This window comes from Mobula hypostoma, chromosome 4 (assembly GCF_963921235.1).
Source record: "Mobula hypostoma chromosome 4, sMobHyp1.1, whole genome shotgun sequence".
Classification (NCBI taxonomy): Eukaryota; Metazoa; Chordata; class Chondrichthyes; order Myliobatiformes; family Myliobatidae; genus Mobula; species Mobula hypostoma.
This window is the reverse complement of record NC_086100.1, coordinates 107,391,327-107,412,222: the sequence shown is the minus strand read 5'-3', so window position 1 is coordinate 107,412,222 and position 20,896 is coordinate 107,391,327. Positions and strand designations below refer to the sequence as shown.

The 20,896-nt window shown below is 39.0% G+C and overlaps 1 protein-coding gene and 1 long non-coding RNA gene across 3 annotated transcripts in view; one reads left to right on the top strand and one right to left on the bottom strand.

The window, feature by feature from the left end:
• The window catches only part of LOC134344881 (annexin A10-like), a 101,614-nt gene that overhangs the window by 16,493 nt on the left and 64,225 nt on the right, over positions 1-20,896 (bottom strand). For both annotated transcript variants that reach the window (XM_063045004.1, XM_063045005.1), the window contains 4 exons: positions 16,859-16,949; positions 14,224-14,303; positions 8,601-8,660; positions 8,370-8,463 (listed from right to left, as the gene is read on the bottom strand). In XM_063045004.1, the coding sequence (XP_062901074.1) occupies positions 8,370-8,463; positions 8,601-8,660; positions 14,224-14,303; positions 16,859-16,949 (325 nt within the window). The remainder of the gene's footprint in view (positions 1-8,369; positions 8,464-8,600; positions 8,661-14,223; positions 14,304-16,858; positions 16,950-20,896) is intronic.
• LOC134344882 (uncharacterized) overlaps positions 1-20,896 on the top strand; it is a 39,053-nt gene that overhangs the window by 405 nt on the left and 17,752 nt on the right. Inside the window, exon 2 of the long non-coding RNA XR_010017547.1 lies at positions 2,469-2,889. This is a non-coding gene — a long non-coding RNA (uncharacterized LOC134344882). The remainder of the gene's footprint in view (positions 1-2,468; positions 2,890-20,896) is intronic.

The window sequence follows — 20,896 nt, the reverse complement described above, 5'->3', positions numbered from 1 at the left end:
CAAGTGACTCTGAAGACTTCGGAAGCAAGAACAACTAAAGCTGTCAACTTGAACATTAACTCAATTAACCCTCTCTCTCTCTATCAATTCAGCTCGACATAACACAAAGTGAACTGAACTGCTTAAACTTACCTGACACCGCAAGACTGATATCTACCTCCTGGACTATTATATTTTTTGTATCCACACACGCATTTACAGATATATATATAATAGTTTATAACCTGTATTGTATTAATTGTATTATTCGGTTTAATGATTTAAATTTGTGGTAGTAATAAATATAGTCTTAATTTATAGTAAATCAGACTCCAGGTGTGTTCCATTTCTGTTGGTCCTTTTCAACTCGTCACGGGTTTCGTGACACTAGTTAAAATTGGGTCCTTTAATAAAACTGCTAACATTAAACAGAGGTGTATAAGTAAAAATTGATTTAGACAAGGACAACAATTCATCTGATAATTCAAATGCGGATACATATACATGAACTGCAGTGAGGTTAAGCTTCTGCAGGATAAAATGTGATGTGATGTAATTAAGTTTTTTAATTTATACTACTGATCTTTAGCTTTGCTTCTGCAATGCAGATCACAGAAGAACCTTCTTATCAATTTACAGAAGAACCATTTGGCAGAATGTAAAAAGCAGTAGAAAGTATTTTGCAAATCAAAACATCTCTTGGGCAAAAGACACTGTGGATTTTTTAAACTATCAAAATGATTATTCCAATTGTTAAAACTCATCTAAAGCTCATCTGACGAAGGGCTTCAGCCTGAAACATCAACTGTTCATTCCCATCCATTGATGCTGCCTGACCTGCTGAGCTCCTATAGCACGTTGTGTGTATTGCTTTATATTTCTAACATCTGCAGTACCTCTTGCATCAAGCATTGAATATTCAACAGAGTTCTGCTAGTTAGGATGTGCTACCATTGTAAATGTGTAGTTCTGCCAATTTACCTGCCTATATTCAAAACGTTAAACTTAAGTTGGTGATTATGGCAATTGAAACTGTAGTTAATTGGATATTGTCATCATGTTGAAGAACTTGGGTGCCACGGTGTGTAGTGGTTTACAGCTCAGGGTGTTGGGGTTCAGAGTTAAACCCTAGCATCCTCAGTAAGGAGACTGTACATCTTCCCTGTGGAATATGTGATGGGTTTCCTCCAGTAGTCTAAAGACTTATTGTGTGGTAGGTTAATTATTCATTGTAGTTTGTCCTATAATTAGGTTAGGGTTAAATCAGGGGTTGTCAGGGTTTGCTGGGGGGTGCAGCTCAAAGGGCCAGAAGTGACTATCTGCGCTGTACCTCTGAGTAAATCAATAAGTCGAGTATAAAATACCATGACAGAAGAGAGCGATCCTCCTGGACTCCCACTCCTGAGGGCTTGTTTTGTGAATATTTCCCAGTTAGAGCTTCTGTGTGGCTCAGTTTTAGTCAGCCAAACAGGCTGTAGCTTATGCCAACAGCGTTTAAGTTTACTATTTACTTGAATCACACTGATCTTAAGAGCTAGGACCTCATTTTGACTCTAGCTACTTCACTCTTTGAAAATATAAGCCAAATCTTTAAATTTTGATGACAAACTTTACCGTGGCAGAAAGTACTTGATGACAATATCAGCCCATAGCTTAAAGAAATGAAAATGAACATCAGCAGTCTGTAACAGGCCATGCTGCAGCCGCTTATAACGTGGCCTGCATGTTTAAGGGCTGCATTTATTGCTTGTCAAAGAATGCTTTTGGAAAGGAATGATACCTGCTTCCCATTCTCTGTGTTGAAGGTAAACCAAGAATATAGTTATTTAGCAGTCTGAGGACTTAGATCCAGTGATAGGGAATATGCTCTAAAATATATCCAGATCTGGAGGTTATGTGATCTAAGGAGGAGGTTAATTGGTTATAATTTTCAAATGAGCTTCACTCCAGCCGATTCCATAACCTAATTCCTCTGTCTCCTTTTGTCAATGTTGGATTCAACTGTTTAATTCTTAGACTAGAATGTTCAATTGTTATTTTCTTTGCAGTTTAGCAATTATTTGTCGAGTTCTATCTTAAGTAGTTCTTAAATGTATATGCAAGTACAATATGCTTATAGCGGCTATACAAAGTATGATTCTGGAAAACTCTGGAAGTTTCTTTGTGCTGCATTATTTGAGCAGGTGGTTTCTCATTGAGTAAATTGGTACTGCAATATTCAATAAGTGCTTTCTAATTGGTTAATTCTTATCCATAGATTTGAATGGAAGTTTTCTTATCTCTAAAGCTATAAATGGCTAAACACAAAGCAGCACCATTCTAACCTTCTTAACTTCTTTTAGCTTTCTCTATCATTGTCTATTCAATTTTCCCCTGCTCTATCAAACCTTAATAAAATAATCATGAAGCAACAGGTTTTGTGCCTCTTTCCTAAAAGAACCTTGGATCAAAAACATCAGAATTCAACAATTGTCATTAACGTTTTTCAGGGTCAACTGTTACTACTGTCAATAAAAACGGCTCTCCTTTGGATCGGGACTACAGAGCGTTGTGGGAGCTGAATTCTAAAGGAAGGCAGTTTTTTAAAAAACTTCGAGTGCAAGAAGGGCGAGACTGTGCAGGCACGTGACGTCAACAGGACCGCACGGAGAGTTTAAAAAGGAGACCACCCTACACAGCGGGCAGCTGTCAGAGCGGGCAGCAGAGTGAGTGGTAGCAGAGTGTAGGGCTTTGGCTTCAACGGGCTTCGGCAGTAAACGGGAAGAGGCGAGAGCGAGGCACCAACTCTTTTTTCTCCCCCCCGCCACCCCTTTGGCGAATCAGCCCGGACAGACAGGAACAGCAGGGCTCTCACAGCCAACGGTACGAGCTAACGGTTTAAAAAGTTCGTCTGTTTGGCGAGGTAAGTGGGTGAGTAGACTTATTTTTCCTGTTTCATTCCTGTAGAATTAGGTAGTATGCCTGCAGGGTTAGTGCTTTGTTCAGGGTGTCAGATGTGGGAATCCTGGGAGACCTCCAGCCTCCCTGATGGCCACATCTGCATCAGGTGCACCGAGTTACAGCTCCTCAGAGACCGTGTTAGGGATCTGGAGCTGCAGCTTGATGACCTACTGCTTATCAGGGAAAGTGAAGAGGTGATAGACAGGAGCTACAGGGAGGTAGTCATCCCTAGGCTACAGGAGTCAGAAAACTGGGTCACTGTCAAGAGAGGGAAGGGAAATGCCCGGATAGTGGAGAGCACACCTGTGGCTGTCCCCCTCAGCAACAAATATCTTGTTCTGGATGCTGTTGAGGGGGATGACCTGACAGGGGACGCCCACGGTGACCGGGTCTCTGGCACTGAGCCTGGCGCTGTTGTGCAGGAGAGAAGGAGGGAGAAGAGAAATGCGGTAGTCATAGGGGATTCCATAGTCAGGGGAACGGACAGGAGATTTTGTGAGCCTGATAGAGATACCCACATGGTGTGTTGCCTCCCAGGTGCCAGGTTACGGGATGTCTCAGATCGGGTCCTGAATATTCTAAAGGGGGAGGGTGAGCAGCCAGTTGTTATGGTACATGTTGGTACCAATGACATAGATAGGACAAAGGAGGAGGTCCTGAAGAGAGATTTCCAGGAGTTAGGAAGGAAGCTGAGAAGCAGGACCTCCAGGGTAGTAATCTCGGGATTGCTACCTGTGCCACGTGCTAGCAAGGGCAAGAATAGTCGGATCAGGCAGATGAATGCGTGGCTGAGAGACTGGTATAGGGGACAGGGCTTCAGATTGTTGGATCATTGGGATCTCTTCTGGGGGAAGTATGACCTGTTCAAAAAGGACAGGTTACACCTGAACCCAAAGGGGACCAATACCCTGGTGGGAAAGTTTAATAGAGCTGTTAGAGAGGGTTTAAACTAATTTGGCAGGGGAATGGGAACCGGAATGATAGAGCGGAGGAAGGGGAAAACAGAAATAAATCTAAGATAGTGAGCAGTAAAGATGTCAGGAAAGACAGGCAGGTGATGGGGCAAATTTGTAGCCATTGGGATGAGTTGCAGTGCAATAAAGTTGCAGTGAAATCAAAGCAAAAAGTATCAAATACTGGTCTTAAGGTGTTGTACTTAAATGCACGCAGCATAAGGAATAAGGTGGATGATCTTGTTGTACAGCTACAGATTGGCAGGTATGATATTGAGGCCATCACTGAGACCTGGTTAAAGGATGCATGTCTCTGGGAGCTGAACGTCCAAGGATACACGGTGTATCGGAAGGATAGGAAGGTAGGCAGAGGGGGAGGCGTGGCTTTATTGGTAAGAAATGATATTAAATCATTAGAAAGAGATGATATAGGATCGGAAGGTGCAGAATCTTTATGGGTTGAGCTAAGAAATTGCAGGGATAAAAGGACCCTGATGGCAGTTATTTATAGGCCTCCAAACGGCTGCAGTGATGTGGACTACAAATTACAACTGGAAATAGAAAAGGTTTGTCAGAAGGGCAGTGTTATGATAATTGTGGGGGATTTTAACATGCAAGTAGATTGGGAAAATCAGGTTGGCACTGGATCTCAAGAGAGAGAATTTGTAGAATGTCTGCGAGATGGCTTTTTAGAACAGCTTGTTGTTGAGCCCACTAAGGGATCGGCTGTACTGGATTGGGTATTGTGTAATGAACCGGAGGTGATTAGAGAGATTGAGGTGAAGGAACCCTTAGGAGGCAGTGATCATAACATGACTGAGTTCACTGTGAAATTAGAAAAAGGGAAGCTGAAATCTGATGTGTCGGTATTTCAGTGGAGTAAAGGAAATTACAGTGGCATGAGAGAGGAACTGGCCAAAGTTGACTGGAAAGGGACACTGGCGGGAAAGACAGCAGAGCAGCAGTGGCTGGAGTTTATGCGAGAAATGAGGAATGTGCAAGACAGGTATATTCCAAAAAAGAAGAAATTTTCGAGTGCATAAAGGATGCAACCATGGTTGACAAGAGAAGTCAAAGCCAAAGTTAAAGCAAAGGAGAGAGCATACAAGGAAGCAAAAATTAGTGGGAAGACAGAGGATTGGGAAGTTTTTAAAACCTTACAAAAGGAAACCAAGAAGGTCATTAAGAGAGAAAAGATTAACTATGAAAGGAAGCTAGCAAATAATATCAAAGAGGATACTAAAAGCTTTTTCAAGTATATAAAGAGTAAAAGACAGATGAGAGTAGATATAGGACGGATAGAAAATGATGCTGGAGAATTGTAATGGGAGATAAGGAGATGGCAGAGGAACTGAATGAGTATTTTGCATCAGTCTTCACTGAGGAAGACATCAGCAGTATACCAGACACTCAAGGGTGGCAGGGAAGAGAAGTGTGCGCAGTCACAATTACGACAGAGAAAGTACTCAGGAAGCTGAATAGGCTAAAGGTAGATGAATCTCCTGGACCAGATGGAATGCACCCTCGTGTTCTGAAGGAAGTAGCTGTGGAGATTGCGGAGGCATTAGCGATGATCTTTCAAAAGTCGATAGATTCTGGCATAGTTCCGGAAGACTGGAAGATTGCAAATGTCACTCCGCTATTTAAGAAGGGGGCAAGGAAGCAAAAAGGAAACTATAGACCTGTTAGCTTGACATCGGTGGTTGGGAAGTTGTTGGAGTCGATTGTCAAGGATGAGGTTACAGAGTACCTGGAGGCATATGACAAGATAGGCAGAACTCAGCATGGATTCCTTAAAGGAAAATCCTGCCTGACAAACCTATTACAATTTTTTGAGGAAATTATCAGTAGGCTAGACAAGGGAGATGCGGTGGATATTGTATATTTGGATTTTCAGAAGGCCTTTGACAAGGTGCCACACATGAGGCTACTTAACAAGATAAGAGCCCATGGAATTACGGGAAAGTTACATATGTGGATAGAGTGTTGGCTGATTGGCAGGAAACAGAGAGTGGGAATAAAGGGATCCTATTCTGGTTGGCTGCTGGTTACCAGTGGCGTTCCACAGGGATCAGTGTTGGGGCCGTTTCTTTTTACATTGTACATCAACGATTTGGATTATGGAATAGATGGCTTTGTGGCTAAGTTTGCTGACAATACGAAGTTAGGTGGAGGGGCCGGTAGCGCTGAGGAAACGGAGAGTCTGCAGAGAGACTTGGATAGATTGGCAGAATGGGCAGAGAAGTGGCAAATGAAATACAATGTTGGAAAGTGTATGGTTATGCACTTAGGCAGAAAAAATAAATGGGCAGACTATTATTTAAATGGGGAAAGAATTCAAAGTTCTGAGACGCAACGGGATTTGGGAATCCTCGTACAGGATATCCTTAAAATTAACCTCCAGGTTGAGTCAGTAGTGAAGAAGGCAAATGCAATGTTGGCATTCATTTCTAGAGGAATAGAGTATAGGAGCAGGGATGTGATGTTGAGCCTCTATAAGGCACTGGTGAGACCTCACTTGGAGTACTGTGGGCAGTTTTGGTCTCCTTATTTAAGAAAGGATGTGCTGACTTTGGAGAGGGTATAGAGAAGATTCACTTGAATGATTCCGGGAATGAGGGGGTTAACATATGAGGAACATTTGTCCGCTCTTGGACTGTATTCCTTGGAGTTTAGAAGAATGAGGGGAGACCTCATAGAAACATTTCGAATGTTAAAATGCATGGACAGAGTGGATGTGGCAAAGTTGTTTCCCATGATGGGGGAGTCTAGTACGAGAGGGCATCACTTAAGGATTGAAGGGTGCCCATTCAGAACAGAAATGCAAAGAAGTTTTTTAGTCAGAGGGTGGTGAATCTATGGAATTTGTTGCCACGGGCAGCAGTGGAGGCCAAGTCATTGGGTGTATTTAAGGCAGAGATTGATAGGTTTCTGAGTAGCCAGGGCATCAAAGGTTATGGTGAGAAAGCGGGGGAGTGGGACTAAATAGGAGAGTGGATCAGCTCATGATAAAATGGCGGAGCAGACTCGATGGGCCGAATGGCCTACTTCTGCTCCTTTGTCTTATGGTCAATACACATTCCCAATTTTGCATTAAAGATTAAGTGGAATATTCTGAATAATTGCACAACTAGTTGTTCAATACCTTCCTAAATATCATTTTACTTGCAATATTTACTTACCTTTCAGCAAGATAATGATGCAAGCTTTTTGTGCTCCAATAATGTGATAGGAGTTTTGTTTTAGAGCATTACATAAAAGAAAATTGCTAACAAGGTTGTACTCAGAGCTGCTTTATGAAATTGATGGCAGGAATCTATTTAAACAGGTGCAAGGTCTTTACAATGGATCTTTAACAATGTTCTTATGTATGATCAAACCCAGGCTTGTGATTTTAAAAAACAATGAAAGTTATGAAACTTTAAGGGAAAATCCTATGACACTGCTGCTGTTGTCCTCTGCAGGGAAAGTTTTAGAAGTGCAAATTGTTCTCGTAGAAGATTAGGTGAAGTTCTGTAGGGAATCCCAGAGATAATATATACGCAATGTGCTAATTGTGGGAACAAGTGGTTATCCTGTCCAGTGGTAACTGCTTATTCTCAGCTGCTTCTACCTGGTCAGATGTCACAACACTTATGACCATCTTCAAAGTAAAAGAAAATTAAAGAAAGTAAAGTAAAAGGACTGCAAAAGAACTGAAGGATGGAGAAACTACTGTTTTTGAAGGAACTAGACAGAAGGGGAGTTCTTTAAATATTCTCACACCTTTAGTATGGAAATTTACTTGTTAAAGTTGGCTTCTACACTCCTTTATTCTCTGGCTATTTGATATTTCTCACTTTAACTTGCACTGAATTGGCATCAGTCGTACTGTACAGTTAAAGATTATGAAAAAGTACGTTCAATATTCTCAGTGTGAAGGATATACCATGGGAAATGACAGTCTTGCTTAAGGTTCTCTGTCTTATGAAACCAATGGTTAGAAAATTTAGATGCTACACCCACAATTTGTTTGCAGTGATTTTTATGATGGTGGTTACCCTCAGTAACACGGAATGATGAAATTATGATGAAAACACATTTAATCTAATGTAGATGTTCATCACTTCTTTCTATACACTGGGCTAAATAGTGGTTTCTCATTTTACCATTAGTGACATCTTTCATGGAAATATAAGTTCAGCGCACAGACAAAAGTGTATACAGGCAGGAAATAGTGGACTGTATTTGGGAAATTCGTGATTTCTAACGTGGCCTTCATTGGCAAGAGCAGCTTTTGTGTTTATCCATAAATGTGTTTGAGCAGGAAGTGATGAGTTGCTTTCCTGATTCAGATATAGAATAGAAATAATAATGAAAAAAAACTGTGGAAGTTTAAGTAATTGTATTCAAATATAGGTCTTGTGTTTTCTGATGCACATTGAATGAATGTGTTTATGGCTTTGTGATTTTCTTATACTAATACTCTTGGTCTTATCATTCAAAAGCTATAATTACCCATCCACAACTGCTGAAAGCTCTTTTTACATAGGATGTACTGCAAGATGTTTTTATTCTCCCCTGTTTCATCTTGGCAAGCTCCCCAAAGTGCCTGAAACATAAATCATTAGAAGAAACAATTAGCAGTGTTGTCTATCAGCTCTTCAAATGTACTTGTGCAGAGAGTTAGTTAAGATAGAAATGACAATATACAGGTGAAAGCCAAATGTACAAAATAACTTCCTTTACCGTGGCATCTTGTGCAGCCATGCCTTGATCCTCATAGCCATATCCTTCTTCCCTGGTTCCCTGTAAATTTTACAGAACATTGATAAGTAATAAGAACAAGGAAGAATATTGTTGCCAAGTACAGTTTTCTTCAAAAGTGTTGGTTATGACAATATTCTCTATGTGTATGAAATGCTAGGTGAAGAGTGTAGAACAAAAACAGATGATAAAAATATAGCACACAACTTGGGGTTTATTCTATAAACAGAGGTAATTAAAGATCTTTGCAGTTAGAATTAGAGAAATTGTGAAGAATTTTAGGGGTTTAGTTTGTGAGATATCAGATATAACAAAGAAGAGAAGTCCTTTTAAGCAGCAGTCACAGTTATAATGACCTGAATTTTGAGTTAGTTCACTTGTGACTATTCTATATATCAAAGTCTTCTCATTTTGCTTCTTCCCACAAGTAGAAACATTCCCCTGGTGTCTTCCACAGCAAAACTGATAATCTGCTATCTGACCACTGAGAAATCTCACTGGTCGTCATTTGGCTCAAGAGGTACTGATTCCCATGTGGACAAGGACCAGATTCCCACAGTCATTTTCACTCCATGGGAGCCAGATTCTCGTGCTTTTTCCCAGAAATTATCTGGTTCAGTCTCCAAAACAACCTTGAAGTTTATCAAGACTTGTTTCCCACAGTCTCTTTAAATTTAACAGCTTAATCGAATGTTTTGAATTAATATTGGAAATACCATCCAATAATCCAGAAAATCTGCTACTTCAGCACCAACAAAGTTTCAGGAGAGCTGGATTAGTAAAGCTTTAACATAGAAACGTAAAGAAACCTACAGCACCATACAGGCCCTTTGGCCCACAAAGCTGTACCAAACATGTCCCTACCTTAGAAATTACCTGGGGTTACCCAGAGCCCTCTATTTTTCTAAGCTCCATGTACCTGTCCGGGAGTCTCTTAAAAGACCCTATCGTATCCACCTCCACCACTATTGCAGGCAGCCCATTCCAAGCACCCATCACTCTCTGCGTAAAAAACTTACCCCTGACTTCTCCTCTGTACCTACTTCCAAGCACCTTAAAACTGTGCCCTCTCGTGCTAGCCATTCCAGCGCTGGCAAAAGGCCTCTGACCATCCACATGATCAATGCCTATGATCATCTTATACACCTCTATCAGGTCACCTCTCATCCTCCATCGCTCCAAGGAAAAAAGGCCGAGTTCATTCAACCACATTAAAGAACAAAGCATAAAGGATATTCCCATTTATTATGTTCATAAATTATTTCTACTGAATACCTAACTTTCAGAGTGACAATGCGGTATTCTCACTTGTTAGATAGGCTTTCCTCCTACTTTAAGAGAGGTAGGCCACATAATTACAAGCTAAATTCAGAAACATCATAAACAAGTCTGGATAGTCATGAATCTCATTACATAGGAGAGAAAAAACAAATCAGGCACAACCTACCTAATGTATTGTGAACGCCATCTGCTTCTTCCTTCACTGTCTCATCCAAATGTTCCACAAGAAAGAGATGCAGCTTGTTCATAGAACAGTACAGCACAGCAACAGGTCCTTTAGACCACAGTGTCTGTGCTGAACTTGTTGCCAAATTAAGATCATCTCTTCTGCACATAATCCATATTCCTCTATTCCCTGCAAATTTATTTGTGCATCTAAAAGCCTCTTGAATGCCACTATCATCTCTGCTTCCGCTACCAACCCTACCTTTCATGATTTTTATCAATTTCTGTAGCAGCAAAAGAAATTGATCCAAAATCAAAGCAAAAAATTTGCCAGCCGCCTGCGACCCCAGACGGAGTTGTTATACTTGCGTGACGCGTCCACAGCTCCAATGGTTGCTCCAAAGAGTCAAATTCCTTATTTCGATCCTTCATTAGTAATTAGCGAACATAGAATTAAGCGTAATTGATTGAGCACTATCTCAGCAGTCAGCATAAATACGCCCTTCACCAGCCCCAAGCTACAAACTTCCATAAAATAAGCATGAAGACCTAACTTATTCCCTTTGCTTCTACCGCACCCCCACTAATGTGATTAGTTACCATAATACACATAATAAACAGCCGACACAGAATACATGCCTCCTACAACTTCTGTCAGATCTCCCTTCAGCCTCGGATGCTCCAGCGAAATCATTACAATTATGTCCAACCTCTTCTTACATCTCATACCCTCTAATCCAGGCAGCATTCTTTCCTAATAAATGAAGTCTAACATTTACAATCTTCTTCTAAATTTTGTGCTTTGCACCTGCCCTAATTTGGCCACCTATTCTATTATTCTTGCTCTAATGTGGTGAAATATATAATTTTAGATTTTTTTTGACTTCATTTTAATTTTTAGTAACAAAAATAATTCTTCTTTTACCTTTGCCCACTTTCTTTCTATTGTTCAAAAGAACAATGTAAAATGCATACCCAGGTGTGGAAATATTTTCCTGCCAGCATGCACACCATGCTACTTTTAGATGAAGCACAGCTGTAGGGTATCAATTTCTCGTGTTATCATTGCCTGTTGCAAAAAAAATCTTCATACCAATAGATGGCAGTAGAACCTTGAGCACAATATTGCTTTCAATGACTTCAATTTCTGAAGCCAATTTCAAATAAAGTAATGATTGTGTGGAATTCAAAATGTTGTGGATGAGCTTAAAGGTAAATTTTTATATAAAAAATCAGTTTGCCATTTAGAAGCATCCAAACTATAATCAAAAGCAAGTGAATGAAAATGTTAACCCTCAGCTTTTTACTTATCATATAAGGAAGGAATTTCTCTGGAGCATCTCCCACTTGTCTGACATTTTTTCTGCAGGAGATTGCAAAGTAACTCATAAGTATTACAGGAAAGTGTTTAATACATTTTACAGGCTTTTTAAGAATTGTTCTGGCCAAATCAGAGAACCTGGATGGAAATTCATTCAATTTTTAATATTATATTTTACTCTGTTAGATATTACTGTAATTCTGCCTGTGTTAGAAAACAGCACATATCACCATCGCAACAATGGTTTCATCAGAAATAGGAAGAAGTCAAATAGATGCAATAGGCTAAAGGGCATTGTTCCACTGACAGCTAACTCAGTTTTAAGAAACTACACCCTCAGTAATTTTTTCTCTATGGCAAGCTAAGCTTGTTCAATTTACCTCACAGAAAGTAAGGTCACAAATCTCGCTTTGGGATTGATCTACCCTTTTACAAATAAACCAACCTTATCACATTTTGACCATTTTGGAGTTTGAAAATTGATCAAGCATTGATCTTCATAATGCCTAGACACACACATTAATAATTTAAATCAGTGGTTCCTGATAATACAACATGTTATTAAGCTTGCCTGAAACAAGCTTGAGTCACACCACACATTTAAAGAAGTGACCCTGACCTACAGCCAGAAAGATGTGAATGCCTTTACATTTTTTATCCCCAAAGGTATAGTGTGAGCTAAACATTTGCTGTTTATTTTGCTGAGCTCTGCATTGGCATTTGAAAGCAAAGGAGAAAAGGACAATGTTCCCTTCTGCAGCTGGAGACCAGTATTGATCCTGTTCTCGGACAGCAAAAGCCAATGCTTATGCAATATTAGCAGCAGACCTTGTTTAGTTGCAACCTCAAAATACATAAAATTATTCAGTAAATCAAACTCTTTCATTTTTCAAACTGGGATATTTGTTAATGGGATTTTATATGTATAATTAATGCATTAAATCAGAAAATATTATTAACTGACATAAAAATATTTGTCAGTGCCCAGAATAAATCAGTGTTTTAAAAAAGTTTGAATGAGATGTTATAATATTGAAATGTTTTTAAAATATACCATACACTTTTCAATGTGTCATATTTATGGCCAAGATGTTGATAAATCTTAATGTTCCATTCTAGCACCTTTAAAAGCTTGAGAACAAAATCACATCATTTACCAATGTGGCTATTTACTTCTTCTCTATTACTCATAGTTTATCTACCTATGTAGTGAACTGGGCCACTGGTTTAATTGGTCAGACCTTTCCACAGCTAGTGAAGTAATTGAATTCACTAGTTATATTGTCTTTGGGAGGAAACTGTTTTTCTCAGAGTATGTCCCTGAATGGATTCTCCCAAGTGAAAGCCTGATCCAGTTGATCAGCAATTCTAATTCAGTGTAGGAATATTCAGAGTATAAGTGGTTGTCCCTATCCCTAAGATAGCCCTGATAGCTGTGGAACCTTGTCTCTAAGTTTGCTAGCCATGGTAGATCCTGCTGCTTTTAGCTTTTAACATTTTATGAAATTGGAATATGCATGTTAACTTATGGCATTGATGCTGGACTGCTAGAGGGAATATTCGAAAAAGTTTAAAAAAAAAGCAACGCTGACTGCAAATGTGTCAATAAAAACATTCAGCAGGTCAGGCAGCATCTGTGGAATGGAAACAGTTAATAGTTCAAGTCAAAGATCTCATATAGTGATTGCAGTGGGTTATAATGGCTCACATTTTCATGAACAGCGTGTCCACTTCTCAGCAATGCTGCGATTTCCCTGCATTGCTTGGCTTTCTTAATCTCCTAATGAACGTTCTCATTCTAATTGTAATGGATTTCCAGTCTAAGTCTCTTACAAAACCTGGAATTCATGCGTTAAAGATTGATTTCTGGACACGATCAGGATAACTTCTTACGGTAAAATTCTGTGGTACTATTTCCATGGTATAGTTCTGAAACTATTCTGTGTGGGCATATTTTCTTTATCAGATGTGTATCTCTTATGACTTCTGGATTCAATTTTTTTGTCAAATTAATATATGGCTATATTTGTAATATACCTTCAGGTGCATTGTTCAGGTAAAGAATTTGAAACAATTGTTGAAGTAATTTATTTTAGTCTATTTGCGTGTTACTTGTCAGTTCTTTAAACTATGGATAAAATGGGTTTGGACAGTGGAAATTGAGCTTAATTAAACCAAGAAAGTCCATGAGTGAACTTCCTGATGAGTGATGTTTTTCTACATTGTACTTCTATTCCCAGGGCTTTGGTGAAACAGAAAACATCGCCCTGTGGAGTAAGACTTCACCCCGTCATTCATGGGTCCTCACTGGGATAGGTGTCTTATCTCCACCTGGGTTGCATTGGGATAGGACATTGGGTTTCACCAAGATGAAACTTCCATATATTCCTGGGGTCTCACAGAGACAGACCCATTGTGTGCTCCTGAGGGCTCGTTGAGACAATGGCGCCATACAGCTGATAGAGATTTCTTGTTATTGGAGAATGAGAAGCAAAGCAATGTTCCATCATCCCTTCTCAGCATAATGTAAAGATCACGTCCAACAAAATTTGGGTATTACGGGTGCTTGAATGCAATAAAAATTGTGACAAATAGCCATTTGGTTAGGATAACATTACTTTCATTACACATAATCTTATAGAATACATGAGATCTTTTGTTTAAACATTATTAATTTCCAATTGAAAAGAAATGAGAAAATGTATTTGCTATTTTCACGAGTTTTGCCGCAAGAAATCATTAGAATTACATGGTCGGTGTAAAGGATTTGGTATAATAACATGTACTTTCACAAAACCCAGTGCACAATGTAGGCAATATTAATAAGAAATAAGGTACTTGTGCAAGCAACATGAGAGTATCCCTGAAGTGTCCAGATGTTTCTGAATCAATATCCTCTTGAAGTTGCATGCCAAACTCTAAAACCAAAAAAAAAACAAATTACATTGACAACCATGTGAAATTTTCAAATTTATAGATTGCACAGTGGTGAGGAGCTTCTGTTGTTATGATGCAGGTCTGGTAATTCAGAGTGTGTGAAATAAAGCTGGATGTTGTTTACTTGGATTTTAAGAAGGCCCTTGACGAGGTGCCGCACATGAGGCTGCTGAACAAGATAAGGGACTTAGGAGTCCTCGTGCAGGATTCCCTAAAGGTTAACTTTCAAGTAGAGTCAGTAGTGAGGAAGACAAATGCAATGTTAGCATGTCAGGAGAATAAGAATATAAAGGCAAGGATGTGATGCTGAGACTTTATAGGGCATTGGTCAGACAATATTTGGAGTATCATGAGCAATTTTGGGTCTGATATCTAAGGAAGGATCTGCTGACATTGGAGAGGGTCCAGAAGAGGTTTATGAGCAACACACGTAAAAATTGCTGGTGAATGCAGCAGGCCAGGCAGCATCTATAGGAAGAGGTACAGTCGACGTTTCGGGCCAAGACCCTTTGTCAGGACTAATTATCTTAATATCTTCTCTTTCAGTTAGTCCTGACGAAGGGTCTCGGCCCAAAACGTCGACTGTACCACTTCCTATAGATGCTGCCTGGCCTGTTGCGTTCACCAGCAATTTTTATGTGTGTTGCTTGAAATTCCAGCATCTGCAGATTTCCTCATGAGAGGTTTATGAGAATGATTCCAGGAATGAATGGGTTAACATATAAGGAGCATTTGATGGCTCTGGGCTTGTACTCATTGGAGTTTAGAAGAATGAGGGGATTTCACTGAAGCATATCAAATACTGTACTGAAAGGCCTAAATAGAGAGGATGACTTCAACAGTGGAGAACATAGGACCAGAGGGCACAACATTAGAACAGAATGAAACTTTAGATCAGAGATGAGGAGGAATATCTTTAGCCAGAGGGGTTGAATATGTGGAATTCATTGCCACAGGCAGCAATGTTGAAAGGGTGCAAGGATGGAAGACATAGTTTACTCACTTTGTAGAGATTGGTAAGTTCAAAAGCAAAGGAATATGGAAGTACCTATTGGCAATTATTCAGGTATTCAGCAGAGATAAAGTATAGGTATTTTTAGTCCTATTAACCCTTTAAAAGTCTAACTCACTAATATCTGAGGACAACTAGTGATAGACATTGATATAAAAGGCCTAAAAAGGTGGTTACCATATTTAACAACTAATATATCAGACTGTTGAATTATCATCCTCAGATAATGTCTTGTATGTACATGGTTGGGGTATATCCATTCAATCTGGACTCCTCGAGTCCAATGGCTTCAGGTTAACAATCAGAGAGCAGTCATCATGACAACTGAACATCTTCTTAGAAGTTTGTTGTCAGTAAAGCATTGTCAGAAGCTTCATGGAGCCTTGTTTTGGCACCCACAACAATTTTCTTTTGACCTGACTAGTGACAAAATAGTAAGACAGCAATGACCTCCAGAAGGAAAAGACATGGCAACTATCCCATGAATTAGTGCTGAGCCCTAGAAGAAATACCAATTTTCATTTCTGCCACAAATTAAGTGAAATAAGTAAAGTTTTAAGTGGCCTCTCCAAGGAGCCCAATTTAAAATTTGGATGTAGGTGAGTTTCTGGGCTAGCCATTTTAACACACTCTTCTAAGTACAGGACACAATCTGGGCACTTTTCTGATGAGTGATATAACTTGAGTCCTCAAGGCTTCCCCACTAAACTTCAAGTCTTGCATCTGCCTGGTTGCAAATAGAATAATAGCTAAAATAATAGATACCATGCAAGAAAGAGCAGTTGATTGATGTGCACTAGACTGAATATCACCTCTCCATCAACATTGCACTATTCTTGTTCTAAGACAAATTAAAGCAGTTATATCAAGAGCATCTTCCTATCTTGCAACCTTTGTAACTGAGGATGATAGAAATTTCAGTACTATAGTTGCACCGTTGATTTCAAATACTTCCACAAAGAGCAAGCCTAATTGGATATACGGACTACTTCTTCAGTGTCGTTAGGACAAAATTTAACCATTGTCGTGGGATCAATAACATCATAATTGATGTTATTATGGAGGCACAGTAGTGTAGTGGTTAGCACAATGCTTTAAAGTACCAACGACCTGGGTTCAATTCCCGCTGCTGCCTCTAAGGAGTTTGTATGTTCTCCCTGTGACTGCATAGGTCTCCTCCACGTGCTCCCATTTCCTCCTGGAGTCCAAAGGTGTACCAGATAGTAGGTTTTATTTGGTCACTGTTAATTGTCCTGTGATTGGGCTAGGATTAAATCAGGAGATTGCTGGGCAGTGCAGCTCAAAGGACCAGAAGGGGCTAATCCATGCATTATCACAGTAAATAATGAGATAAATTAATAATACTGTTTCTTGGCAAACTGTTTTGATGGATAAATATGGCTTGATCACTGTCACCCTCATTCCAGGCACAAATAAATATTTATCCTTGGGAACTGGAAGTTGCAGTTTTTGTAAATCTTAACTGTTTTTTATTATTTGAATAGAAATTCAAAAATACATTACGCATCATGTAGACTTCATTGATTGCATAGATCTCACTGTTCGTTCTTGAGGCAAGTATTTCAATAAGGCAGTTTTCATCTGTGCCTGCACCCTACATATGAAAGGAGACAATAACCTTAATAAGATTAAATAACTTTTATTAGATTAATAATATGATGAAACAAGTGTATTTGTGCCATCCACACTTAATAAAAAAACTAAGAAATAAAGTATAGTGTATGTTGCACTAATGGCTGTGAGAAAGATATCACAGCACTAGTATTAGGATCAAAAATGGTATTTCAGGAGACACGTAGTACTAAGAATATTAATAATATAGATACCATAATTAACTTCTCCATAAATAGTTTTTTGATAATAGTTTTTTGAGTAAAACAACATTTAAAACTTTTACATCCATAAGGATGCATGAGCGGAAATATGGACCAAAATAAAAATAAGTGTCAAAATTTCAAAGTAAATTTATTATCAATGTGCATGCACGTTACCATATACGACCTTGAGATTCATTTTCATGCAGGCATTTTCAAGAAATAGAAGAAATACAATACTATGACAAACTATACATAAACAGACAAAGACTGACAACCAATGTGCAAATGAAGACAAACGGCAGAAAAAGATACTAAGAATATGAGCTGTCAAGAGTCCTTGAAAACGAACCTGTAGGTCATAGAATTAGTGAAAGCGGTAGTGATGAAGTTCTCCATGCTGGTTCTGGATCTTGACGTTTGTGGGGTAATAACTGTTCCTGAAACAAGTGGTGTGGAATGTAAGATAGTACTGAGAAGAGAGCATACCCTGAATAGAAGCTTTTTTTTGATGATGGATGCTATACATCCAAGTAGATGTATTCAATGATGGAGAGGGCTTTGCCTGTGATCAACCTGGCTGTGCCAACTACCTTCTGTAGACTTTTCCATTCTTGGGCATTTGTATTTCCATACCAGGCCATGATACAACCAGTGAGAATGCTCTTCACTGCGCAGCTATATAAGTTTGTCAAAGTTTTTGATGACATATCCAGTCTATCAAACTTCTAAGAAAGTAGAGGCACGGTTGTGCCTATTTTGTGATGACAGGTACGTGCTGGCACCTGGAAAGTTCCTCCAATATGTTAATGTGCTAATATATATTTATGACTTCAGATCCAGACACCATACAGTTTCAGTTATAGGTTGATACAGCACAGAAGGCCCTTTGGCCCATCATGTTCAGTCTGGCCACCCATCTATTGTAAATTGTAACTTAATTTATGAGCCTTCTCTGCCTGGTGATTCAAGTAATTGTTCAGATACTTCATAATTGTTATAAGTGTATCTGCCTCCACCACACATTTAAGTGGTGCATTTGAATATGTCACCCCCCCCGATGAAAAGTTCTTCCTTAGATCATACTCAATCTCTTAACCCTTACTATAAGCCAATGCCTTCTAGTTTTAACAGTCTCTGCTGTGGGGAATATTTTCTTCCACCTACCCTATCCAGGAAAGGTTTCTTACTGTTCACATTATCTAGGCATCCTGTAATTTTGTATACCTTAGCCAAGTTTCCCTTTAGTCTCCTTCACTGCATGGAAAACAAACCTAATCTATCCATTCTCTTCTCATCCCTGAAAAGCTTCACCCCGCACTACATGCGAATGTATCTCCTCTGCACCCTCTCCACTGTAATTACATCCTCTTTTATAATGTGGAAACCAGAATTGTATAGAGCAGTAGCTTACCAAATTTTTATAAAATTACACCATAACCTTCATGTTCTCATATTTTGTACCCTAGTAAATGACGGCAGATCTCCATTTGCCTTCTTCACCACCTTTTCTATCTGTGCTGTTTCCTTTCGGCACATTTGGACTTATGGACCAATTTTCCTCTGTATTCTTTTATTACAATTATTCAACATAGTAGCAATGCTGACTTGATAATGTGAAAAATTATTTTATATAACATAATTTCTACAGTGGATTTCAGTTAACTGGGCCATTGGTTAACTGGGGCAGCCACTTATATGGGCCAACTCTTAAAGAACAAAAACTAATTGAGAAAATAGCCAGGGTGCCCTTAGTTTATTTGGAACACTATGCCACTTAATTGGGATAGGGGACTGTTGCTGAACAGTTTCTAACAAGTGTCAATTGCATGCACTTGTGTGGCCATTAGACTCTACAAGGTGCTTAGAGCAAACAGTTTTTAAACTGCATCAATTGTGTGTGTGCTTGTGTTCAAAAAGCAGTGATTTTTGTCACTGATGGCAAGAAATAAGCAGTAAGATAATTCAGAACTGTTTTGTTCACTGTGATTTTAAGCATTGAGGCTTGGAGATGCCAGAAATGGCTGGGAGTGAAAATGAAACGATTTCGCTACTTCAACAAGTTAGGAACTGCAAAGAATTTGAAAGTATTGACAATTATTTTGAAAGTTACAATGGAAATGATGATTTGGAGGATGCAGTTGTTGAAAACATTGTATGAAGGCAGTCCATTCATGGCAGCATACGATCAGTAACTATTAGTAATGAACACATCATAATAGTATTTGTAGTGTTCTAATTTGTTCTGTATTTCATTTAAATACATAATTTGTTACTTAGTTAAATGACAGTTTGTCTTTTTGATACATTTTTAACTATTTCCATGAAACTTTGGCTCATTGGGACAGCACATAATTGGGCCAAAATGTACTGGTCCTAATGTGTCCCGATTAACAAGAATCCACAAGAAATACATAGATGACTCATTGCAAAATTATTTGAGACACAAATACAGATTCATCTAGAGTGCTTGTCGCTCATTGTTTTTGGTTGAAGAAGGGCTATCAACAATTCCCATATTCTGAAAACAGCAGTTTTTTACATTGCGCAACACACACACAAGATACTGGAGGAACTCATCAGGCCAAGCAACATCTATGGAAAAGAGTAAACAGTCGAATTTTCAGGCCAGGGCCCTTCATCAGGACTGGGGAAAAAAAGATGAGAAGTTAGAGCAAGTAAGTAGGGGGAGGGGAGGAAGAAGTACAAGGTAGTCGACGACAGGTGAAACTGGGAGGGGCGAGGTGGAGTGAAGAGCTGGGAAGTTGATAGGTGAAAGAGATAAAGGGCTGGAGAAAGGGGAATCTGATAGGAGAGGGTAGAAGACCATGGAAGAAAGGGAAGGGGAGGGGCAGTGCCAGAGGGAGTTGATAGGCAGGTAAGGAGATGCGATGAGAGATATTGTGTTATGATCTTGATGCAAAGTAGCTTTGAGAACAAATTCAGGAGAAAGAAGGGGATGTTTAAACTATCAAAAGGTAATCTGGTTCTTGAGTGCACTGAAACATTGCTATGAGAGATTACCTCAGTTAGGATGCTTATAGGGCTCTAGCCAAATGGTGCATGCAAGTAGTATCATTGCAAAAATGCTGAAGTGATTTCTAATAGCTGAAACAGAATCAAATAGGGACTACCTCTAACTCATTCTTCACGAAGTTGAATGAAACGAGCAGTAGACAGTGCAATGTAGGCTGGTTATTTACAAGTCTGGTCAAGATCCAATATTTACAGATTATTAAATCGAATTTTACTGATGAATTCATAATCAGTGTACTGGGCCATGCCTTTGTGCATAACATGGCTGTGTACAGTGAACACTGGAAATGCAACAAGATGGGAAAAACACCCATAAAGAAAGTGATCTGTCTTCCTCCATGGATATAAATGAATTTTTAAAAATCACACAGATTCCTTTATATGTCTGCCCTTTAATTTTTAAATATTTGTTGCATTCTCTAAATTGCAAGAGACGTCACACCTCAACAGTATTTTATTGATTCATTTTGAACCTCCCTAAGTTGCAGAGAGACCATATATAAAGTTAAACCTTTTTCGCTTAGATAAATTAGTTCATCAGGAAAATATCTATTGCTTTTCAGGTGGCCTTATTTGAAAAGGGCAATTGTCATTTTACTGACAGATTTCAGATCAATTAAGTTTTGATACTAATGTCCACTAGGAAATATTAGTTTTGCATTGTATTCTGCATGTGGAGAGCCATGAAGTT